This window comes from Vidua macroura, chromosome 2 (genome assembly GCF_024509145.1).
Source record: "Vidua macroura isolate BioBank_ID:100142 chromosome 2, ASM2450914v1, whole genome shotgun sequence".
NCBI lineage: Eukaryota > Metazoa > Chordata > Aves > Passeriformes > Viduidae > Vidua > Vidua macroura.
Genome location: NC_071572.1, coordinates 87,963,725 through 87,983,811, shown reverse-complemented (window position 1 = coordinate 87,983,811; position 20,087 = coordinate 87,963,725). Strand labels below are relative to the sequence as shown.

The 20,087-nt window shown below is 39.0% G+C and overlaps 1 protein-coding gene across 1 annotated transcript in view; it reads left to right on the top strand.

Annotated features, from left to right (window-relative positions):
- GUCY1A2 (guanylate cyclase 1 soluble subunit alpha 2) overlaps window positions 1-20,087 on the top strand; it is a 134,892-nt gene that overhangs the window by 26,036 nt on the left and 88,769 nt on the right. The window contains exon 4 of the mRNA XM_053970729.1: window positions 1,937-2,655. Coding sequence (XP_053826704.1) covers window positions 1,937-2,655 — 719 coding nt within the window. The remainder of the gene's footprint in view (window positions 1-1,936; window positions 2,656-20,087) is intronic.

Below are 20,087 nucleotides of genomic sequence, written 5' to 3'. Positions count from 1 at the left end.
CATAGTGTCTGTTCTTGTAGAGAAAATTCATGACTAACATAGACCAGCAGTTTGGTTGAGTTTGGTCATATCCATTTTTCTATTAGAGCTAATCTGATTTTCTGCTGGTACTGTGTGTAACTCAATTCAAAACTCAAACGTTTTTAAAAGTATTGGCATGTCCTCGAGCCAGGTCATTTACCTGAATTTAATGGTAATAATTCATGTTGTTGGGGTCAGTATGTTACATCCAGCCTGAACAGCCAGTTCTCCATGGTGGACAACAAGACCAGTCTAAGACAATTAGCAAAACCTCAGGCCAAATACTGAGATAGAGTTCCCAGCAGTGATAATGAGGCGAGGTTTGTATACGCAGCAGCACAGTCCAGGAGTGATCAGTTCTGCAAACCTCATTTGCAGTCAGTGGCGCCAGGGCAGCTGCTCCACTGTATTTGTATAATACATTTTCAAGGCAGTTCACCTGTGCTGTCTTTTGAGTGTCTTTGTGGGATGTATTTGGCCATTTGGATGAATATCCCAGGGGTTTCTGATACTGTCCTGTTCCCCTCTGCAATCTTACAGCCTTGGGTGCCCCTGCTAGACTGCTCACTTTTACACACAGACTCCTAAAGTTGCTCATACTTCACTATACAGAACAAGGAGATTTAAAAGTATGAAGATCTGTTTGTGTATACATATGAATATGATGATTTCTTAGCTATTTGCTATTAATATCCAGTTATGACATTATTGGTATGAGTTAGAATTTAATTCTTTTTAGGTTATAGTGAGTATTTTTTGGTAAGATATTACAATACTATGTTATGCAGGCGTAATGGTAATGAGTCAGGAATTGGCACACAGTCTTCTGAGTCAGGATATTAGGGGGCATTGTGTACCAGAGGTACTTTCTTTTGGCTTAGCTGCAGAGCTGACCATCTGTGGTCATAAAAGATCCTGGGAATATTTTTGTAATAACCTAGTTTGGTGACCAAATTTCTTTATGAGTAATAGCATTTGAATGAACTTTCCCAAATTATAGCTATTACTTCTTTTATAAAATATGCTTTGTCGTGTACTTATGTTGTCATATTTATATGTGTAATTTTATGCATTTTAATTTGCTATTAATCATATATCATTGCAGACTGTAAAGCTGGGGAACATTGAAATCCCTTGTGAATATTGATTTGTGTAAACTGTGCCTGTGTACACCGGCAGTTCAGACACTGCCTTGAGATTATAAAAGGTTATTGTCTGCAAACAACATGACTTCTGTCCCCTGTTATACCTCAGGTATAAAAGTTACTAACCACTGTGTTCTTTCCAAATTGAAAGCCTAGAAGCAGTCTAAACAATGAGAAGTTCAGTGATCTGCTGGGATATTACCAGTGTTATAAAGCAGGCTGAATACCCATTAAAATAAAGGGCCTGTTGTGCTCTCAGGAAAGAAATAACTGCTCTTCATTTCTGTTCAAATTCAAGAGAAATGTTAAGGTGTTTCACTAGTTGACTGACAGGTAATTCTATATGATTTCAATGTAGTGAAGAAACTATGGTGTTAATTCCCAGATTAATTTCCTTTGAAAACTCTGGATATTTATAATTCACTGACAGCTGATAAATACTTCCTTTTATTCTGTTACATCTTAAAACAATACAAACACCTGATTAATTTTGTAACTGGGAAATTGCAATGGAGGCTGGCTGCCAGTGAGGAAAAGGAAACAGGCACACTAATAACTGGCTGGGACAGCAAGCTGAAACAATGAGGACTTAAAGAAAATACTTCAATGGTTATTCCATTCCCAACCACCACAGAAACCTATGGATAGGTGTCTAATGAAAAAGCTGCTCTCACTGTTTGGGAAAAACCTGGGCAAATAGAGGCAAAAAGGGAAAATGTGACACAGTAACAATGCTATGTTGTTGATATCAGTGTCTCATTGTCCTATAGGTCTGAAGTTTGAGGAAATGCAAGAAAAGTTTGGGGAGGAATTCTTCAATATCTGCTTTGATGAGAATGAAAGAGTTCTTCGAGCTGTAGGTGGGACCCTTCAAGACTTCTTCAATGGCTTTGATGCTTTGCTGGAGCATATTAGAACTTCATTTGGAAGACAGGCCACCCTGGAATCTCCTTCTTTCCTATGCAAAGAACTCCCTGAAGGCAATCTCATGCTTCATTATTTTCACCCACATCAGATTGTGGGATTTGCAATGACAGGAATGATAAAAGCAGCAGCAAAGAAGATTTACCGCTTGGAAGTAGAAGTAGAACAGGTCACAAATGATAAGTTGTGTTCAGAGGGGACAAACCCAGGTAACTGCAGTTGTTTGACTTTCCTTATCAAAGAACATGAAAATGCAAATACCACAAAAACACTTCCACCAGGAACTTCCCACTCCCCCTTAGACCTGAGGATTAGTATCAGCACCTTCTGCAGAGCTTTCCCCTTTCACCTGATGTTTGATCCAAACATGCTGGTTCTCCAGCTCGGAGAAGGTCTTAGGAAGCAGCTCAGATGTGACACTCATAAAACGCTGCAATTCCAAGAGTGCTTTGACATAGTCTCTCCTAAAATCAGTGCCACATTTGAACGAGTTCTCCTGAGGTTATCTACACCCTTTGTCATTCGGACCAAACTTGAGGATTCTGATTCTGAAAGTAAAGATAAGGTAAGAATATTGATTTGGAGGTGGATGTGTTTATATGTGTGTGGTGGGAGAGGATTTTTGCTCAGAGAAAAGCAGCTCAAGTCCTGTGTACTCTGGAAAGCCCACTCACGCCTTGCAAACAAGGGCTAAGTGATATTCCCCAGCCAAGTGAATATTTTCCTAGATTATTTATCAGCTTTGCCTGTGAAGTTGTAGCAAATCATGACATTTCCATTCAGAAAATTCTGCACAGTGGGGTCGAATAGTACAGCTTGAATAAAAGGGTGAGGAATTTTACAAAATACCTGTATCTTATCCTTAATTTCACTCCAGCTATATTATGATAAGAATAGTTTTTAAGCCATTTACTCGGGCCTAGCTTGAAGTATTTATTCTGAAAGTTTCTCACAGCAGGGTTCTCATTGCTACTTTACTATATCTTATTTCCCTGTTTTGGAATGCTTCTTTCCTATAGGTTTCTTCTTGCCTCTCACCCTGCACTCAAGAAAACCAGAGCTGTAAGTGGTACTGAGTATCATTTAAGCCAGTTTTATTGTGTCCCAGTCATTCAAACAGGCACTTGTCCTTTTACACTGCCTCCTTCCTCCATGTTTTAGAAGAGAGCTACCTTAACCAGTGAGCCCTGTGTTGAGTTCAGTGCATTCAGCTGAGTAAACTGAGAACATGTCTTTAGTGTGGAGTTCTCCAGTGGTTGGATGAAATTTGTCTCAAAGCCTATACTTGAATTACAGGAAAGGTTTTTTTGTATGAAGTAGGGTTCTGGGTTTTATGCACCAAAGTACTTGTACTTAATGCTAACATTAAAACTTGCTCAAAGGCTTGAAAGTCTGTATATGGGTGCCTTGGAAATACTGCTGCCCTAAGAGGACCTGGATGATCTTTAAGGTCCCTTCCAACCCAACCATTCTATGGTTCTATGATTCTATGATAATTCAAAACATAGTTACCTCTTACAGCAGCAGTGTTTCCAGCTCCTTTTTAGTACTATACTTTGGCACCAAAATGCATATGTCCGGTGCATTTTCCTCTGGAAATAATGTGTTCCCCCAAGAGAAACAAACTGGTGCTTTTCATTTTGTATTAGTTGATGTAATTCAACTTAAAACCAAAAGGCAGTTTATTTTTCAGACTCTGTCCTCAGCATCACTCTAGCTTTTAATTACAAGAAGGAAATGAGGTGTGAAAGGATTGGAGGGGTTGGCTCTGAGCTACCTTATGACACACTTGTTTCTCCTTTGAAAGGGTCTGGTTTCATGACACTTCTGGCAGAACGCACCTGTCCCTCTCAGAAACTTTCCCCTCTCCCAAGACAGTCACAGCCCTTTGGCTGCCTTCTGCTTGCTCTTCATGAATCTGCTGTAAATCACTCTGAAGAGGAAGAAGGCTTAGGTGGGGGAAGCAAGCTTTCAAAGCCTTTTTCTCTACTTAGGTTAAACACACAAAATGTTCTCTTACCTGGACAGGTTTCATATGCTTGTGGCTTGCTCTTAGGAGAAGTGGCAGGAGTGGGGCTTGCAGTAAGCAGGATTTTAGATTAGGCAGTGCTAATATCAGAGAAGCAGGTGGAAGGGGATAGAAGCAAAGGATATCCTTTGCATGCCAGCAGTTAGGAGAAAATTTGTATCTTGAAGAGTAAGGTGTGAATGAGAGGCAAAAGGGTGATGTGATGGTGAGGTGCAGGGGAGCTGTTGTACTGCAGGCATGGGAATTAATTTGAGGACATCAGTTTATCTGAAGAGGTATTTTTTTCTGTCTCATCCATTTGATAAGCACTTTCAAATTTTTTTTTTTTGCTTGTGAATAGTTAAGAAAAGCTCCGTATATGATGCATTTTGCTAGATATTCCCTTTTTTAAAAAAATAAAGAAGTTGCACAGATTCACAGGCTGTGGTTGACTTGCTTTCACAGATTTTGGGAGGAGGGACATAGCAATACAGTTTATGTCATGTCATTATGCATAAAAGTCCTTTATGGATAAAAAAAGTAGACTGGGCCTTGGGAACTGCGTGCTGTATTATTTTCCCATAGCTCATGTCACTCATTTTGGAATTCTTTTCAATTTGCCAGCACTTGTTTGGAAGTTGAATATTAGGCAGGTAGATCAATGGCTGTTAGTATGACCTGGCTTAAAATTTGCCAGTAACTGACTTAGACATTTCCCTATTTCTCTGTCATACACCTCTATTCAGATCATAGTGGAATCACATCCCACTTAGAGCTATTTATCTTTTTTTTTTTTAAAATAAATCTGACTCTGCAACACCTGACACTTTTCAGGCTTGGTTGCCTTCAATGGCAGCTATAGGCATGTGACCCAGACAGCTCTACTGCAGTTTTGAACCTGTTCACATGTCTTATTGCATTGAAAAAACAAAAAATTCAAAGGCTTTGCAATGAACAGAGGCTGTTCCAGCCTCTCTTCAAAAGATGTTTATTTTCATTTCAATGCATAAATCATATATTTTTTCAGACTGGCAGTGAGAAAGACAGAACATGAAAACAGTTTTCATTTAGTTCTGACACCAACTCTGTGTTCAAATGAAAGTAAGTCACAAATCATTATCTTTCCCTAACTAAACACCTACAAGCAAAAAAAAACAAAACAAAAAAAAAAAACAAAAACCCCAAAAACCAAAAACAAAACAAAACAAAACCAAAAACAAACAAACAAAAAAAAACCCAAAAAAACCCCACCTGTCCTAGCTTTCAGGGTGTTTAGTGCTTGTTCAGTTTATTTAAAGACTCATTTGTGTGTTTCAATTTACTGGTATTTGAATCATTGGAATAAATAATACTATCCTAAATTTCTGATACAAGGCCTGTGAGGTCTGGGATTGATAGCACTTCCTGCAGATCTGTATGTGCACTTTTGCAGAAGCACAGCCTCATGCATTAATATCTCAGCAAAATTTTGTTAATGTGGTATATCACCAGCTATTCCTTGGAGGTCACAGCCTTTACAGGATCCCATTGTTCTAGGGACTAAGCAAAAAAAAAAAAAAACAAAAAAAACCAAAATCCCCATCTGAAGAACATGGACACCAAGCTTTAAACATGATTTCCAAAACCATGTTTCCTGTTTTCCCATGCAGCTATTTGCTTGTTATTGGCTTTTTTCTTATGGTATGGTACTTCCCAGATGTTAAAGGGCCCTGTTGCTCTACTTCTTATTCAAACATTAAGTTGCTTTTCACACTTCATTCTAATCTTTTTTTGTGTGTGTATGTGTTTAACCAGAGACCTTCACTAGCATCCAGTCAGATTTTCCAAATTTTGGCTATTGTCCCAAAATAACAAGGTCACAATGTTTGTTGTTTAACCTCTCTAACAAAACTCATTCTATACCTCTCTATGGGAGCAATTGTTTACTGCAACAATAAAAAGTAAATTTATTGTCACAGTTAACCATTTGGAATTGAGCTCTTATGGCTTCACACATGGTTAATACAACTGTACTGCACAGAAGTTCAGTGAATGTTAGTGGAGTCATATGGGATAAGAAATTAAATTAAGAGGGTTGATCTGAACTCGTGTGATGGAGTATTTGAAATCCATGTCAAGCCCATCCACTAAGGTGAAGGTGCTGGCATGGGAGGGAGCTGATAACCCAGCAGTGAGTTGTTCTTGCAGGGCAGGTTGGAATCCCCCCACCATTTCCTGACCAGACAGGGGCTGGAAGCTCCCAACAGGTACATCCTGAGTGCAGTCATTTTCAGACTAGCGATGAACAAGGCCATCTGTGACATGATATAAATACTCGTCTCCTTGACAGTACACTGAGGTGCCTGGAGCTGCTTCAATTTTTAGCTGAATGGGAGCACAAGGAATGGCTCTCCTGCTTTCACTCTTCTGGCACGTTCTCCTCACGTGCCCCTTGTGAGCCATCAGTCCTGGGCAGATTGAGAGGAGATGGGGCTGCCCTCGGAGGGACCCGCTGTCCCCGAGACCTCAATCCAGACCCCGCGCTCCTGGCGCACGGATTGACAGGATGAGCCCTGCCAGCACTTTTGGTGCCCACCAGTTTGTGGGCCCACATTTCTGAAACTGGGTTTCAGGTTTCCTGCCATATGCTGTGCAGCTGTATTTTCCTTGTATTGCCGCCATTCAGCTCAGACTAACAGCCCTTTTTCACATTTCAATAAAATCAGTTTTTGTAAGGATACTCACTGGCCTTTGACTTAGGCCTCTGAGCACTTTAGAAATTATCTAAGAATAAAGCTGGCACCTAAAACTGCATTACTGGAGGGGTCCAGACATTTTTTTTGTGATGGACTGTATTTGCTTTGAATATTTTATTAAAATTATAACTTCCCAGTTAATACTTAGCAAAATGTCTTCTGGCAAAAAATTACTTTTATTTTATTTTTTTTACTTTTATTTTATTTATATCTGAGTTAAATTCTTTTCAGTAATTAAGGAAAAAAGTTTACCTTACAAATTACAATACAACATTTAAAATACGAAACACTGAATTTGATAAAAATGATCCTCTGAAATTTTTATATTGGAAGTGTGGCAGCAGCTCTCTGGCACCAGAGAGAAACACAACTTTCCCAGGCATCATTCTGGGAAAAGTCTGTGAGAAGATCAGAGAAAAGAATGAGAAACAACTCCTGTCTTAACTCTGCTGCGCCTCGTATTGTGAACATGTGGAATGTGTTATGGAGATTTGTTTACCAGAGGGTGGTTTCTTAATTAGCCAATGGTGATGGTGTTTGGATTGGAGGACCAATTAAATCTACCTGTAGCAAACTAGAATATAAAAGAGCAATGGGTTTCTTAATAAAGATAATTATTAGCCTTCTGTATATGCATGGAATCTACGTAACTTATTACCTGGCTGGGGGCTGTTTGCAATGACATGGAAAAAATTCCAAATGCCACATATAATTCAGATTTATGAATGGTTTGAAGCTATGTCGGGGAGGTTTAGGTTGGATACTGGGGAAAGGTTCTTCACCCAGAGGGTGGTTGGGCACTGGAACAGGCTCCCCAGGGAAGTGGTCACAGTACCAGCCTGGCAGAGTTCAAGAAGCGTTTGGACAACACTCTCAGGCATGTGGTGTGACTCTTGAGACTATCCTGTGCAGGGCCAGGAGCTGGCCTTTGATGATCCTTGTGGGTCCCTTCTAACTCAGCATATTCAGTGATTCGATGATGAGAAGTCCATCCAGACCAGCATTCTGACTCTCACAGAGACCAACAGACAATCCTTTATGAAAGAGGTAAGACAAAGTTCAAGCCTGCAGTGTTTCTTTTTGTGAAACACTCTCCTTGCTTTTAGCTCTCATGGGAGGAAAGCATGTCCTCTTGCAGTGGTATCCCAGATGTGGCATGGGATAGCCCTCTCAGGACCAAGCCTTCATCATTTTCTGTAGCATCTTTTGAACCAGGAGAAGTTCATACTGTCAGCTTCTGTGGCATCCTGTGGACATAAGGTCTACTGTTTATTAGAAACTGTGAATAGGAGACCCCCTCTGGCAAGTTTCAGCCAGATGTGAACATTGATTATGGAGTAAAACAGCTGCCAAAGAAGCTTACTTGCCCCTGGCTTCAGCAAAGCACTTCCCCAGTGTGTTTTCCCAAGTGTGTTGATCACTGGAAACTGTAAAAAAGTAATGATTTTAAAGTGCCGGAAGTATGCTGTCCCCCTTTTTATATTCTTTATCTCCTTCTGTATTTTTAGTCTGGACCAACTGAATGAGACAAGCGGTCCTGACACTAGCAGATTAATTTAAAACCCACTGTACACAATCTTGTGCTTTTCTTTTGCTCTGTAGCTGTTTTTCCTCTTCTCCTAATAAAATTAAAATGAAATGGCCTGAAAGTCATTCCGGCATAAGGGACATCTGTCACTTATGATCTAGGAATTCTAATTTTTTCCTAGAGCTGATTTATTCACAATCAGTCAGCTTTTGACACTAAACTCCCGTTGCTTTGCAGGCTCATGGAGCTCTTGGAATCAAATTTGTGTCTTCTGTTTCTCCTAATGCTATTATGCCACCCATTTGCTTGTCAAAATGTGTGTGGACTTCGATGGTTTTCAAGATGAATTGGATTGGCTGCCTTGACTGCTTCTAGAGGTTGTGGTGGGTTATGAGACACAATAGATGACATGACTTTCTTATCTCACAAACAGTTGTGCATTGTAGAACTTTAAAAACATTGTGAAACAAGCCCAGAATTGTTAGTATTTCTGCTTTAAGACAGGCCAATGAAAATGCCATTTCAAAAATGTTTTCAGTGATAGGACTGAAAAAGTGTAGCAATCTAAAGTTAAAATACTTCCTTATCATTTACATTAGCTGAAAAACAGAGAAGCTGTTTGGAATTTGTTTTGTCAAGTGAAGTGGCTGTTAAAACAATGTGACTCTGTGGTAAACTCTTCCTTCTTATGATTTGTATGAAGTTTTGATAAGGAAGCTGGTCAGACATGAAAATGTCCATACTTCTCTATTTGCTGCAAAACTTTTGCATGGGTTTCTAAACTACACTATGTCATAGCTGGAACAAAATGCATTTAATTATTTTTTGCATTACAAGATGGGAATACTAAGCCACAACTCAGTTTGATTTTCCGGAATGCATTTTTTCCTACCACTTTGTTCCACTGACTAAAATTAAGTGTTGGCTATTCACAATACATTTTCATGCTTTTCCTCATTTGCTTTTCTGAGTTCTTAAATGACAGTGCTTTTCATGGCATCTAATCTGAATGGGTGTGATGTCAGTAAAAAGCTTTTCCTTTTCCTTGGGATGGTTGAATTAAAGCAGACACATTCAGTCACTCTTTGCCTTGCTCCTTCCTGTCCTGGCACCTCCAGCTTGACACTGGCTGAAGTTAGGCTAAGCTTTTATTGATGTGTCTCTTTGCAGAGGCTGAATGGACTTAGAAAGAAGGTGAAAAGCTGGAGTGTCTCCTTATGGATTGAGCAGGCTTTGTGCAGGAGCTCTCTCAAGTGCAAGGGTGGGAAGGCAGAGCCTGTAAGAACAGCTGGGTGTGCCTCTGAGCATAAACATTGGGTTTATTGCAGCGAATGCAAGTGTGGCACTACTTGTATTGTCAGTGTTCAGTTTTAAGACCACTTCTACCCAGCAGTTGCCAAACCTCCTGCCAACCCTACTCCTGGAATGTGCTCCGTGCCTGAAGGCAAGCCTGAGTTACCCCAGGTCACTTGCAGAACTATCCTGCATGGCCAAAGAGCCCACACAAAAGAGGAAGCTTATCGCTTTCTTCCTCCACCTTAAGTTGTGTCTTCAAACCTCAAATTGGGACCATGGGATTCTCTTCCTGTTTAGAGTGTAGCTTAGTAGTTTTGGACCAGTTTTTGACTACTTAGCTTGTTTCCTCCAATCATATCTCATAATTATCTAGTCTTTTGAATTTAAATTGTAGTTGACAGCATGGTTTGTCTCTAAATATTAATTTATTCATGCTCACTGGGCATGCATCTTGTTGTGAATTTTTCATGCTTTATTTCCATGGAAACAAAGATCTGAAATTTTGAGACTCTCTATGAAACAAAAACTTTGCTGATGTTTTGCTGGGCTGTGGACCCAGATGGAATAGGCAGTTAACAGAAAATTACTTTGTCTGAGACTTGTACCTGCATTTGAGCTATTTATATTCTGGAAATATAGCTGAATCAGACATTGTAGATCTTGTAGGTCATAAAACTCTAATCAACGGCTATACGACTATGAAATAACACTTAGCTGATTTTCCATTAGGAATAATTAGCAGTAGTATGAAAGAATGAGATAATAGTGATTTGTAAAAGTCAGAACTCCAAAGCAGGTGCTGATTTGCTAACACCTAGCCAGGTATTTCTATGATCTCTGAGAAGTATTGGAGATAAGTTTGACTAGGTAACGTTTTGCTGCCTTTTACTCTTGCCAAGGATGTGTGATATTCACCCTGCTCTACTCCAGGGTCTTACTGGAGACTGACAGTGTCAGTAGCAGAAGATCACATATAGTCAGGCAGGTGGCCCATGCCAGTAGTGCTAATCATTGTTTCAGCTTGTGTTTTGCAGTGATGAAATGGCTGAGGAGGCCAGAGCACTCACTCAGGATGAGTGTGGATATTCTCAGCTCATTCAGAGAGAAAGAGAAAAGGGTTTTCTAACCAGGCGAAAGCCTGGAAAGCAGTTGAGAAAGATTAGAGAATTATTTACATTCTATCTTGTTGTTCACATTGTTTATAGATATGTTCTGTCACCGTGTGTCATTCACTGCACACCAATGATGTGAGATGTTTTTACTCTAAGACCAATGAAATTAGTCTTCTCGATGTTCTCTCTATATAGAGTGGTACATTTGAAATAAATCAGTTCATTCTCTTTGCCTTCTAACTTGGAGTCTTCGTTCCCGTCCTGCTCAACGGCGACAGATGAGCCTTTCCTTTGCAATTCTTTACAATGTTGAGGATGGAGTCACAGTTGAAGTGTACAGCCTAGCCAGTTACCCAGTGGCTGGGTAACTGGATTTGCTCCTCTGGGAATATTCCTTTGCCACTTGAGGGTACACACACAAAGGTACTACTTAGAGGGAACACAGGGATGAGCCCAGCTGCTTCTGCCTGTGCTGAGCAATCACAAAGAAAAAAAAACTTTGTAATGTGCTGTTGTGAGGATTCCCCAAATTTTGTAGTTTGTTTCATTCTTCATTTTTTTGAATATGGCTTTTATAACCATATATATTCACATTCTTTCCAGCTAGAACATCTAAGATACATTTCCTTTAAAAAAGCATATAGTACCCCCCTCATATTTTCATGATTAAAGAGAGTGAAACAATTTAACCCATAAAATAATATTTATATTATTTGTTCCTGTCACTAACCTTTGGCTTTTATAAGTGAGGACTTAGACTGAGTATCTGAGAAAAGAATTAAATGTTCTTTTTCCACAGACACAGGACAGGCATGCAAGATATTCCTAACACATAATTTTCCTCTTAAAAACAAATAAAATTTTTCCTCTTTGTGGATTCCAAACAAATAATAAACATTTGGTACTTCAACGCCTCAGAAAGATGTGAACATCTTAAAGTTTGGTCCTGGATGAAGGCATATTGAAATATCATTTCCAACATTTTGAATAATGTAATTTCTGTCTGCCTTGTGAGTTCTTTATATTATGGTTTACTCTTTTTCTTTCTTTCTTTCTAAGAACAGAAATCGATCTTCTTGTTCACACTAGACAGCAGCTTTTTCTATCATGATTCTCATTCTGCTATGGGCTCACTGGAAGAGCAGCATTTGTGCAACCATCTCAGGAATGAAAACATATTTCATTTTCACATTATCTTTCTTTTTCTTTGTCGCTTTAGCAATTTAATCCTTTTTTTCCCTTTCTTAGAAGGGGCTATTATGTAGTTATTGTGTGATCTTCATAAAAACAATTTCAGCTATTTTATTTGTGTCTATCTGACAGCATCTTTGTAGGAATATTCCAGTGGAGTGGCTGTAGTGGATTGCTGTCAACACTGGAGTTGGTAGGATTTGATCATGTCATGTCTCAGTACTTTGGTCTTGTACTTCCCTCCTCAACTGTTGAACTAGTAGCTTTAAAAATGTCTGTTCTGATGAAGATGCAAGTCAAAAGGATCCTGCTTTAGACAGTACAGATAATATATTGAAGTGTTTAAAAAAAAATGGCTTACATTGACAGGTTGCAAAGATAACTGCCTCCGAAAATTCATAAAATAAAAGCTTAGAGCATAAAAATATTTGGCCTATGATGTGTTTGGAAGAGTTTGAAGAATGACCCAAAATTTGCAAACAGTCTGTTAATAAATCAATTTCTTAAGCAGGTATTTTAATGGGCAAAGATACTCAAACAGAGATAACTTCAAAGTCCTCATTCATTGCTGTTGAAGGGAGATATGCCTATCCCAAAACAGAACTGAAGTCATGCCCCATGGCTAAAGGAAGAAATTGAAGCAGGGCAGACTTGTTTTTTGTTCTCTGTGTGATGGGGTAGGCCCTCTCAGCACCGTGGCATGTGGTGCTGTTCTGGCTCAGTTTGAGCAGGGAAGTTCAGTGGTTGTGAGACATGGGCTACAGGATGGGTACCAGGTGTGGATCAGGGGATGCACTTATGTTCCCTCCTTCCACTGGTGTTAGGGCTCTTTGCAGCTTAAATTCTCATTTTGATGCCACCCCCCCAGAAGGAGTATTCTATTATTTCAATTGTCAAGTAGCTTCTCCTTATCAGAACAACCTCGCTTAGAAAGGGATGATACTAAAACTGATCTCATACATATAACACAGACTGATTTCGTGTATTAGTGTAACACTTTCCAGTGAATGCTAAATTAATTATATTTTAAGTGTTTAACTTAATGGAATTGTTACAATTTTTTTGATAAAACTGTTGGTATTTTCTGCTTGGTTACCTTAAAGGCACCCAGCAGAGGGAATGTTTGAATGGATTAACAGAGCCTGGGGATTGTTTTGGCTGTGCTTGCTGTGGCTCAGAGTCCTTTGCTGTACAGACTTTTGGATGACTCCCCTGTGGAAGTACATTCTGCCTCCATGGACATTGCACCTGGTAGAAGTAAGGCAAAAGTAATGAAGAGCTCCTGTATTCTCAGAGTTCTGTTACTGCCAGTAAAGGAGAACTACCAAGAAAAGAACAGATGAAGCTGTGTTAATTCCACCTCCACTGAGACCCAAGGGGAAAAATACCAGTGCTTGGCAGGTATTAAAGGAGATACTTCATATTGAAAGAACTTTAATTTTTCAGCTTCACTGAATGGTATTTAGTTTTTCATTTTAAAGGAAAAACTGCTATAAAAATATTGTCTAAAGCAGTGATGTGAATGCTGTGCAGACAAGCAGTGTTGTTTAATTTTCACGTAAAAGAAGCATGGAACATATCATTAAAAGGGCATCGCATTTTCTCACTCATTTCAGAGGACTGCTGATTCAGTCTATTTCCTCTTTGCTCAGGAAGGCTTCAAATTCAGTTATTGGGTAAATTCTGTTTTGTGTCTTGAGCATTCAGTTTCTGGCATTTGTTCCTGGGAATAGGAACATAAAATAACAGAGAATATTTTCTGTCAGCCAAAAATGCAGAGAGCTCTGAGAGGTTTCCTAGCTATGTTCAGCAGCATCAGAGGGTCCTGAAAGGCTTTTGGAACCATTTTGGGTGATGGGAGCTCCACAGAGAATTCCAAGGACATGGGAATAACACTAACAAATACATAAACAGTATTTAAAAATAACTGCCTTAGTGCTCCAATTCTGTTTTTTTCCCATGGTGTTATATAATTATATTGGGGCTCACTGAATGTGTTGAACACATCAGGGTGCCACACTGGACTAGCAGGACTTGAAGAACCATCCTAGAAGCCCACTGTTTGCACTGTCCAGAAATGACACATTTTTTTAGTGGAATGTTACCAACTCATTCTGTGAGTATTGGTGTACTCAGGTGTGCAGTTGTGTAAGAACAAAGAATATAAAAACGACAGCATAAAACCAAAGGGAAGTACCAGTGGCAGTGGTCAGGACCTCCTGACCCCTGACTGATAACTGAAATCAAATTATAATTCTAAACTAAGTGTATTGTGCTGCTACTGTGGGGCCAAAACATGGTACCTTTGCTCAGGGTAAGTAAGATGTTACATCTTGATTTGCCTTACTAGTTATCATCAGCCCAGTTTCAACAGGATTGCTTTGGAAGAAGGTATTTATTTTGAGTAAGGAGAAGAAAATAAAGTCTCATTTGACACTGAGGGATCTGGGGTTGTTCACCCTGGAGCAGAGAAGGCTCCAGGGAGACCTTATATCAGCCTTCCAGTACCTAAAGGGGATTACAAAAGAGCTGGACAGGGACTTTTTACAGGGGCATGTAGAGATAGGACAAGGGGGAATGGCTTTAAAATAAAAAGAGAATTGGTTTAGAATAGATGTTCATTCCTGTGAGGGTGGTGGGGCACAGGCTTCTCAGGGAAGCTGTGGATGCTCCATCCCTAGAAGTGGTCAAGACCAGGCTTAATGTGGCTCTGAGCAACTTGGTCTAGTGAAGGTGTCCCTGCCCATGGCAGATAATTACATAATCTTTAGGACCCCTTCCAACCCAAAACTTTTGATGATAATGATGATGAAGTGCAGAAAATACATTTGGTGACTGTTCCTACAAATGCCTCAAGTATGAAACTTCTGGTAACAGAAGTGATCCATATGGCATGTCCTGGGAATTAGACATTTTTTGTTTCTAAATAGGAGTCGTTAATGTCGTCAATACTGTATTGCTGAATTTTTTTAGATGCATCATAAATAATCCTCTTCTTTTCTTTTTTAGAAAAAAAAGCCTTTTTGTCTAAAAAAGAATTTACCATTCAACAAATTGTGACTTAAAATGTTGTATAAGCTTCATCTTTTTGAATGTGTTAATTTGATTGACATTTAAGACTTCTTTCTATAGCCACTGTAAAAGTAGAGATTCTAGCATTAATTATGGGGAATGTCCAAAAAATCACCAATTAATAATCAGAAGTGACTAACATGTTGTTTTGCATCAATGCCAAAGTACAGCTCTACAGAATTATGAGGTGAAAGAACTGATAGATCATCCACCCAAATGTTTATTCCTGGATTTGTTTTAAGCTACAAATGGCTTTTGTAGGCTAAACCAAAGGCTCCTTTCACTAAGAGATCTTACAGTGATGTTGTCAAATGCTGCTCTGAGTGATTACTAGGTAAGGATATAAGTTACATGTGAAGTCAAGTAGAATTTGACTAAGGAATATCTAAGAAAATAGGGCAGATCCAAGATACTGTTTTAAGATGTTTTCATGGAAATATTTGTTATAATGAATCTTAATATAATGAACCTTATAATGAAGGTTATATAAGGTTATTATATGGTTATAATCCATCTTAATAAGCAGGAGTTATTTTTCAAATTCATAATATACAAGGAATTAACATGCAGTCTGCTAAGGGAAGCAACACCTGAGTGAGGTATTTGAGATGATGAAATGAGAAGTTTCATCTGTTGGCTTCTTTGTAGCACAGATGAAAATGTTCTGTATGATATATCCTATCAGCAAAGCTCTTGGCATTGAATCTTCACTCAAAGAAGGTGCCTCTGTGGGAATAGTCTTGCTGGGTGAAACTTGGAAGGATGTGTTAGCTCATTGCTCCAGCCTTTGGGAGGGCTGGCCAGGAGCATAGTGGGCACACAAGTTGCTCTAAAATACACCGTGGGGTGTTTTGGTGGAATTTATGGGTGAGCTCCATCCACCTCTACACTGGTGCCATGTGGCCAGTGAATGAGGAGCCAAATCATGGCTTGTAGTGTGATGTGATGCCTGAGCCATGCTGATGCCAGGGGTTGCTGGCTGAGCAGCGCTGCAGCTTTCCCCAGCACCGGGTCAACAGCCTAATCAGGATCACCAGGAAAGCAACCTCAGGATGTCTTTGGGCATGGAAGTTGTCCAGATTTCTCTCAGAGTGTGAGGGGGAGGTTAAGAGCTAATGATCTTACAGAAGTGTGTCTGCCTCCAGACTGATTCCTTCAAGGAAAGGATGTTGTAGATCTGGGTGAGCTCTTGTTTCTCTTCTGGAAGCTCCATTTCAGACCTCAGGCTTCTTTCATATCTCAGCTGAGTGAGGACCACTGCTGTATGCCTGAGTCCTGCAGAAGTGCTGTTGCTTTTTGAAATTGTTACAGATTTCCTTTTGTTCCATTCAGCGCATCCCAGTCTTGTTGCAGGTGACCGTCACTGATCAGATCAGTCAAATTCTGTACTAGCACACAGCTAACACTACTTTTTCTCAAAAGAAAGACCTGTGATGAAGAATAATGTGTTTTAAAATTATATTGCAAATTAACTGTATCGATGAGGTGTTAAATGAGCTGACTATATGCAAAGCAAAGAGCATATCTGTCTTCTCTGACCCTTTCACTCATTTTTGTACTCTCCACTGTGTATGACCAACTCTCTAAACCAGGACCCTGGCTCTTCACTTGCTGTGAAGACTGGATGTTTTTGAAAAAGTGTTCTGGGACATGTACCTCTCTGTTTGACTGCCTTTTTCTGCTATTCCCTTCAGTTTATCTGTGTTTCAGAAGCAGTTTGGAGCAGAGGGAATCCTCGTCCTCTCTCTGTGGGCAAGGCTTACATGTGCAATATTCTTCTCCTTGAACAAAGAGGTTCTTCAGTGTTTCCAGGTCCTTGCCTGGTGAGAAGCCTCAACCCTTTAGCTGTGATAGACCTGGTTTTTGAAAATAATTGTGCCAGTCAGTCATCCAAAGTAATGGAAACTGCAAATTTTCATGCCCTTGAATAGTCTTCCTAGAAGCCAGTACTCAGGAGTCTTCTTTAAGCAGACACAAGAGTATTTTCCTGCTGAGGGTCCTTTCCTGAAAGGAGACTTTTTTGTAACACTTTTCCCAGCTGTGCAATATTCAAATTTATGACAGAAATAGCTAGTTGCCAGATCAGAGATGGCCTTAAGCTTCCCTCTGTTAATTGCTTTATCCAGTGGATTGCGCAGGCAGCGTTAGTGGTTAGTGCTTGAGCAGAGCTTTTGCACATGACTGGGGAAGCAGAGGGATTACATGCAAAGGAAAAACAGATTCCATTTTCTAACAGGCTGAAGAGTTACTAATATTTTTAGAGACTCTGCATGTGTTTCTGAATTGTGTCTGCTGAAGTTAAAATTGTACAGATGATCAGTGTTTGATAATGTGTTGTGGAATTAGAAAAAAAAGAGATAGTTTTTGATCCCTGCATAGATTAAAAAGCATGAGGCTTACTTCTTTGAAAGATGTGTGAATCACAAAAAAAATGCCTTGGGTGTTTAAGCTTAACAGATCTTTTCCTGCATAATTCCTCAAGCATTTGCATTTGTATGTAGTCATCTACCAAAACGCTGCCTGGTGCTTTCCCACTTGAGTTAGAGAAAATTAACAGAAATAAGGCATTCTGCTGAACAGGACTGAAAGCCCACAGCAGATTATAAAGGCCATGAGTAAACCCATCTTCCCCTTAGCAGAATTAACACTGAGAAATTAATTTAATTTATAGGTTTATTCCCTTTGAAGAAATGTATCAGTAATGGGTATTTGTCAATCTGCGACTGCAGATCTGTGAGAAGAACCTAATAATATAACTCTGTTCTTGTTCATGAAAGTGATCTAGATTTAAAATAACCTCTCCCAGAGGAGTGGGAGTGGAAGGTTTGTTTTAAACTGGGGTCAGAAACATCTTGAAAAGTTTACCTGAGTGCCCTAGTTACTGGGACCCATTTACTGTTAATAAGTTTGTTACAGATATATTTTTGCAAAACATAGGGAAAAAAGCTAAAAAGCTGTAGGAAACAAATGAGTTCTTACACAGGCAAACAACAAGCCGAGACAGTCAGAGAGTCTTGCACTTGACACTGCACTTGCACATGAGCTTGGTGCACAAGAGCTTAAAAGCTCTGATCTTTGTTGGAAGAAATGTCCTGTCTTCACTGAATTCAACAGGATTTGTTCAAATTGCTAAAAAAGAGGCAGGCAGGATTTTAGCTAAGGTGAAAACAGACGTAAATACATTCCTTTAAGTACCCTTTCGTAGGAATTACAGACCACCATGCTGTACAACTAAAATCAAATTGTAATTCAGAAAGTCTGATTTTCTATTATCTTGCATTTTATTTAAGAGAGAGTGAACAGTTCTATGTCAGCCTTTCTTATCTGCTTGGCACTGGAGTCTGAAAAGAAGAGGTCAAGAAATATCTTTTTACTTAGGCTATTTAATGTGGTTGACAATCCACCAATGTACTTACTTCTAAGAGTACCAGGTTGCTCAATTTCTTTTTTTATTTCTCATTGAAGAGTTTTCATTTTCTATTTAAAGATTTCTGCAAAGTAAATAGGAACACACGAGTAAAATCACGAGCACATGTTTTGGCTAAACCACTGTTGATATTTAAAAATTCAGAATTTTCTTACTTCTGAATTTTTTAATAAAATAGTATTTTAAAATTATATCTAAATTGATTTAAAATATGGCATGTATCCATGTCTGGATTTAGAAAAGCACAATGTGTGTAGTCCTTGTTTATACCATGGGCTTCAGTTGATCATGATGTGTACATTGTAACACAGTGGACCTTCTGTAGACACACTGGGAGTAGATGGAAAAACAGTAGTGAGGCCATGTAGATCATTATTTACATATGCTTGTATCGGGAATAACACTGAGAAATGAAAAGTGAACATAGATTTTAGGAGTTCACATTGCAACAGTGTGTAGTGTGCCTGTGTCCTGTCAGGCATTTGCAAAATTTTCTTTTGAAGGGTTTACCAATCAATGTCAAATGAAACAGTTCCTTCCTCCATCTTACCCAATAAAATCTTATTTATTTCCTATTCATGTAGGACATGGAAAGCAATTTGATACGCACTGCCTTAAAAGTCTTCTTAGATAAAAGATAATATTACCTCTCAATAATTTAGATTTTTGTTCAGTACAGTAGGCATTGCAGGAAGCATCCATGAGGGGTAGAATTGCCCTTATTACTTATTTGGCATCACTGGTTTGGGATGCTACTGTTATTGGCTGGGAAATTCCGCTAATGCTTGTACTACATAGCTTTTAATTAGAGTTTTAAAATTTTCTTCTCTCTTATTTTTGAGAATACAGATGTCTTGAATCATAAATAGTCCACTTAGTGTATGATTTTCTTGTAAAATTAAGTATTCAAAGTCTGTACAGCATTCTGTGTAAATCAGTAAGTCTGTATTTATTAAACACTGCAGAGGACAAAATGGAGTGGAGCTATTACAACTCTATCTTCAAATCTGAACCAAGATATGAATAAATACGGTTTGTGTGAAAAGAGAGTTCTGAATCCTTTTTATACAACTGGCAATCCTGCCATCTGCTCCAGGACTGGAGGGAGAAAAGCCCTGTGCTTTTGGGCTCACGCGTGAAGCTCAGCACCCAGGCTCCCTGTTCTGTAAGGCAGCAGGTGTGATGAGCTGCTTTAATGGGAAATATTTTTCTTTTTGTTCCTTATGTCCATAAAGAGGCTGGTCTGCCACAAACCACCTCATTTGACTACGTAACTTAGAAGTTTCGCTGTCTCTTTAACTAAAAGAAGTCATCAGTGCTGGAAGTAGGGAGGGAGAGAGAAACAAAGAAAAAATATTTTAAAAGGTCTAAATTTTTCTCATATAACTTGATGACTGGAGTGTAGTTATAACATTTGACATTTTCTATGATTTTTTTCAGTTATGATGTGACTGTCTAAATATTATTTGTTTATTAATGGACTCTTTCACAGGAGAAATAAGCTATAGTAATAAATACGATACCGGGATTTGAGAAAGTTGATGTATTTGGCCATTTCAAATATCCAATAAGAACAAAATGTTTTCTTTATTTTGGTATGAAACTGTTGGCTAAATACAACATCACAT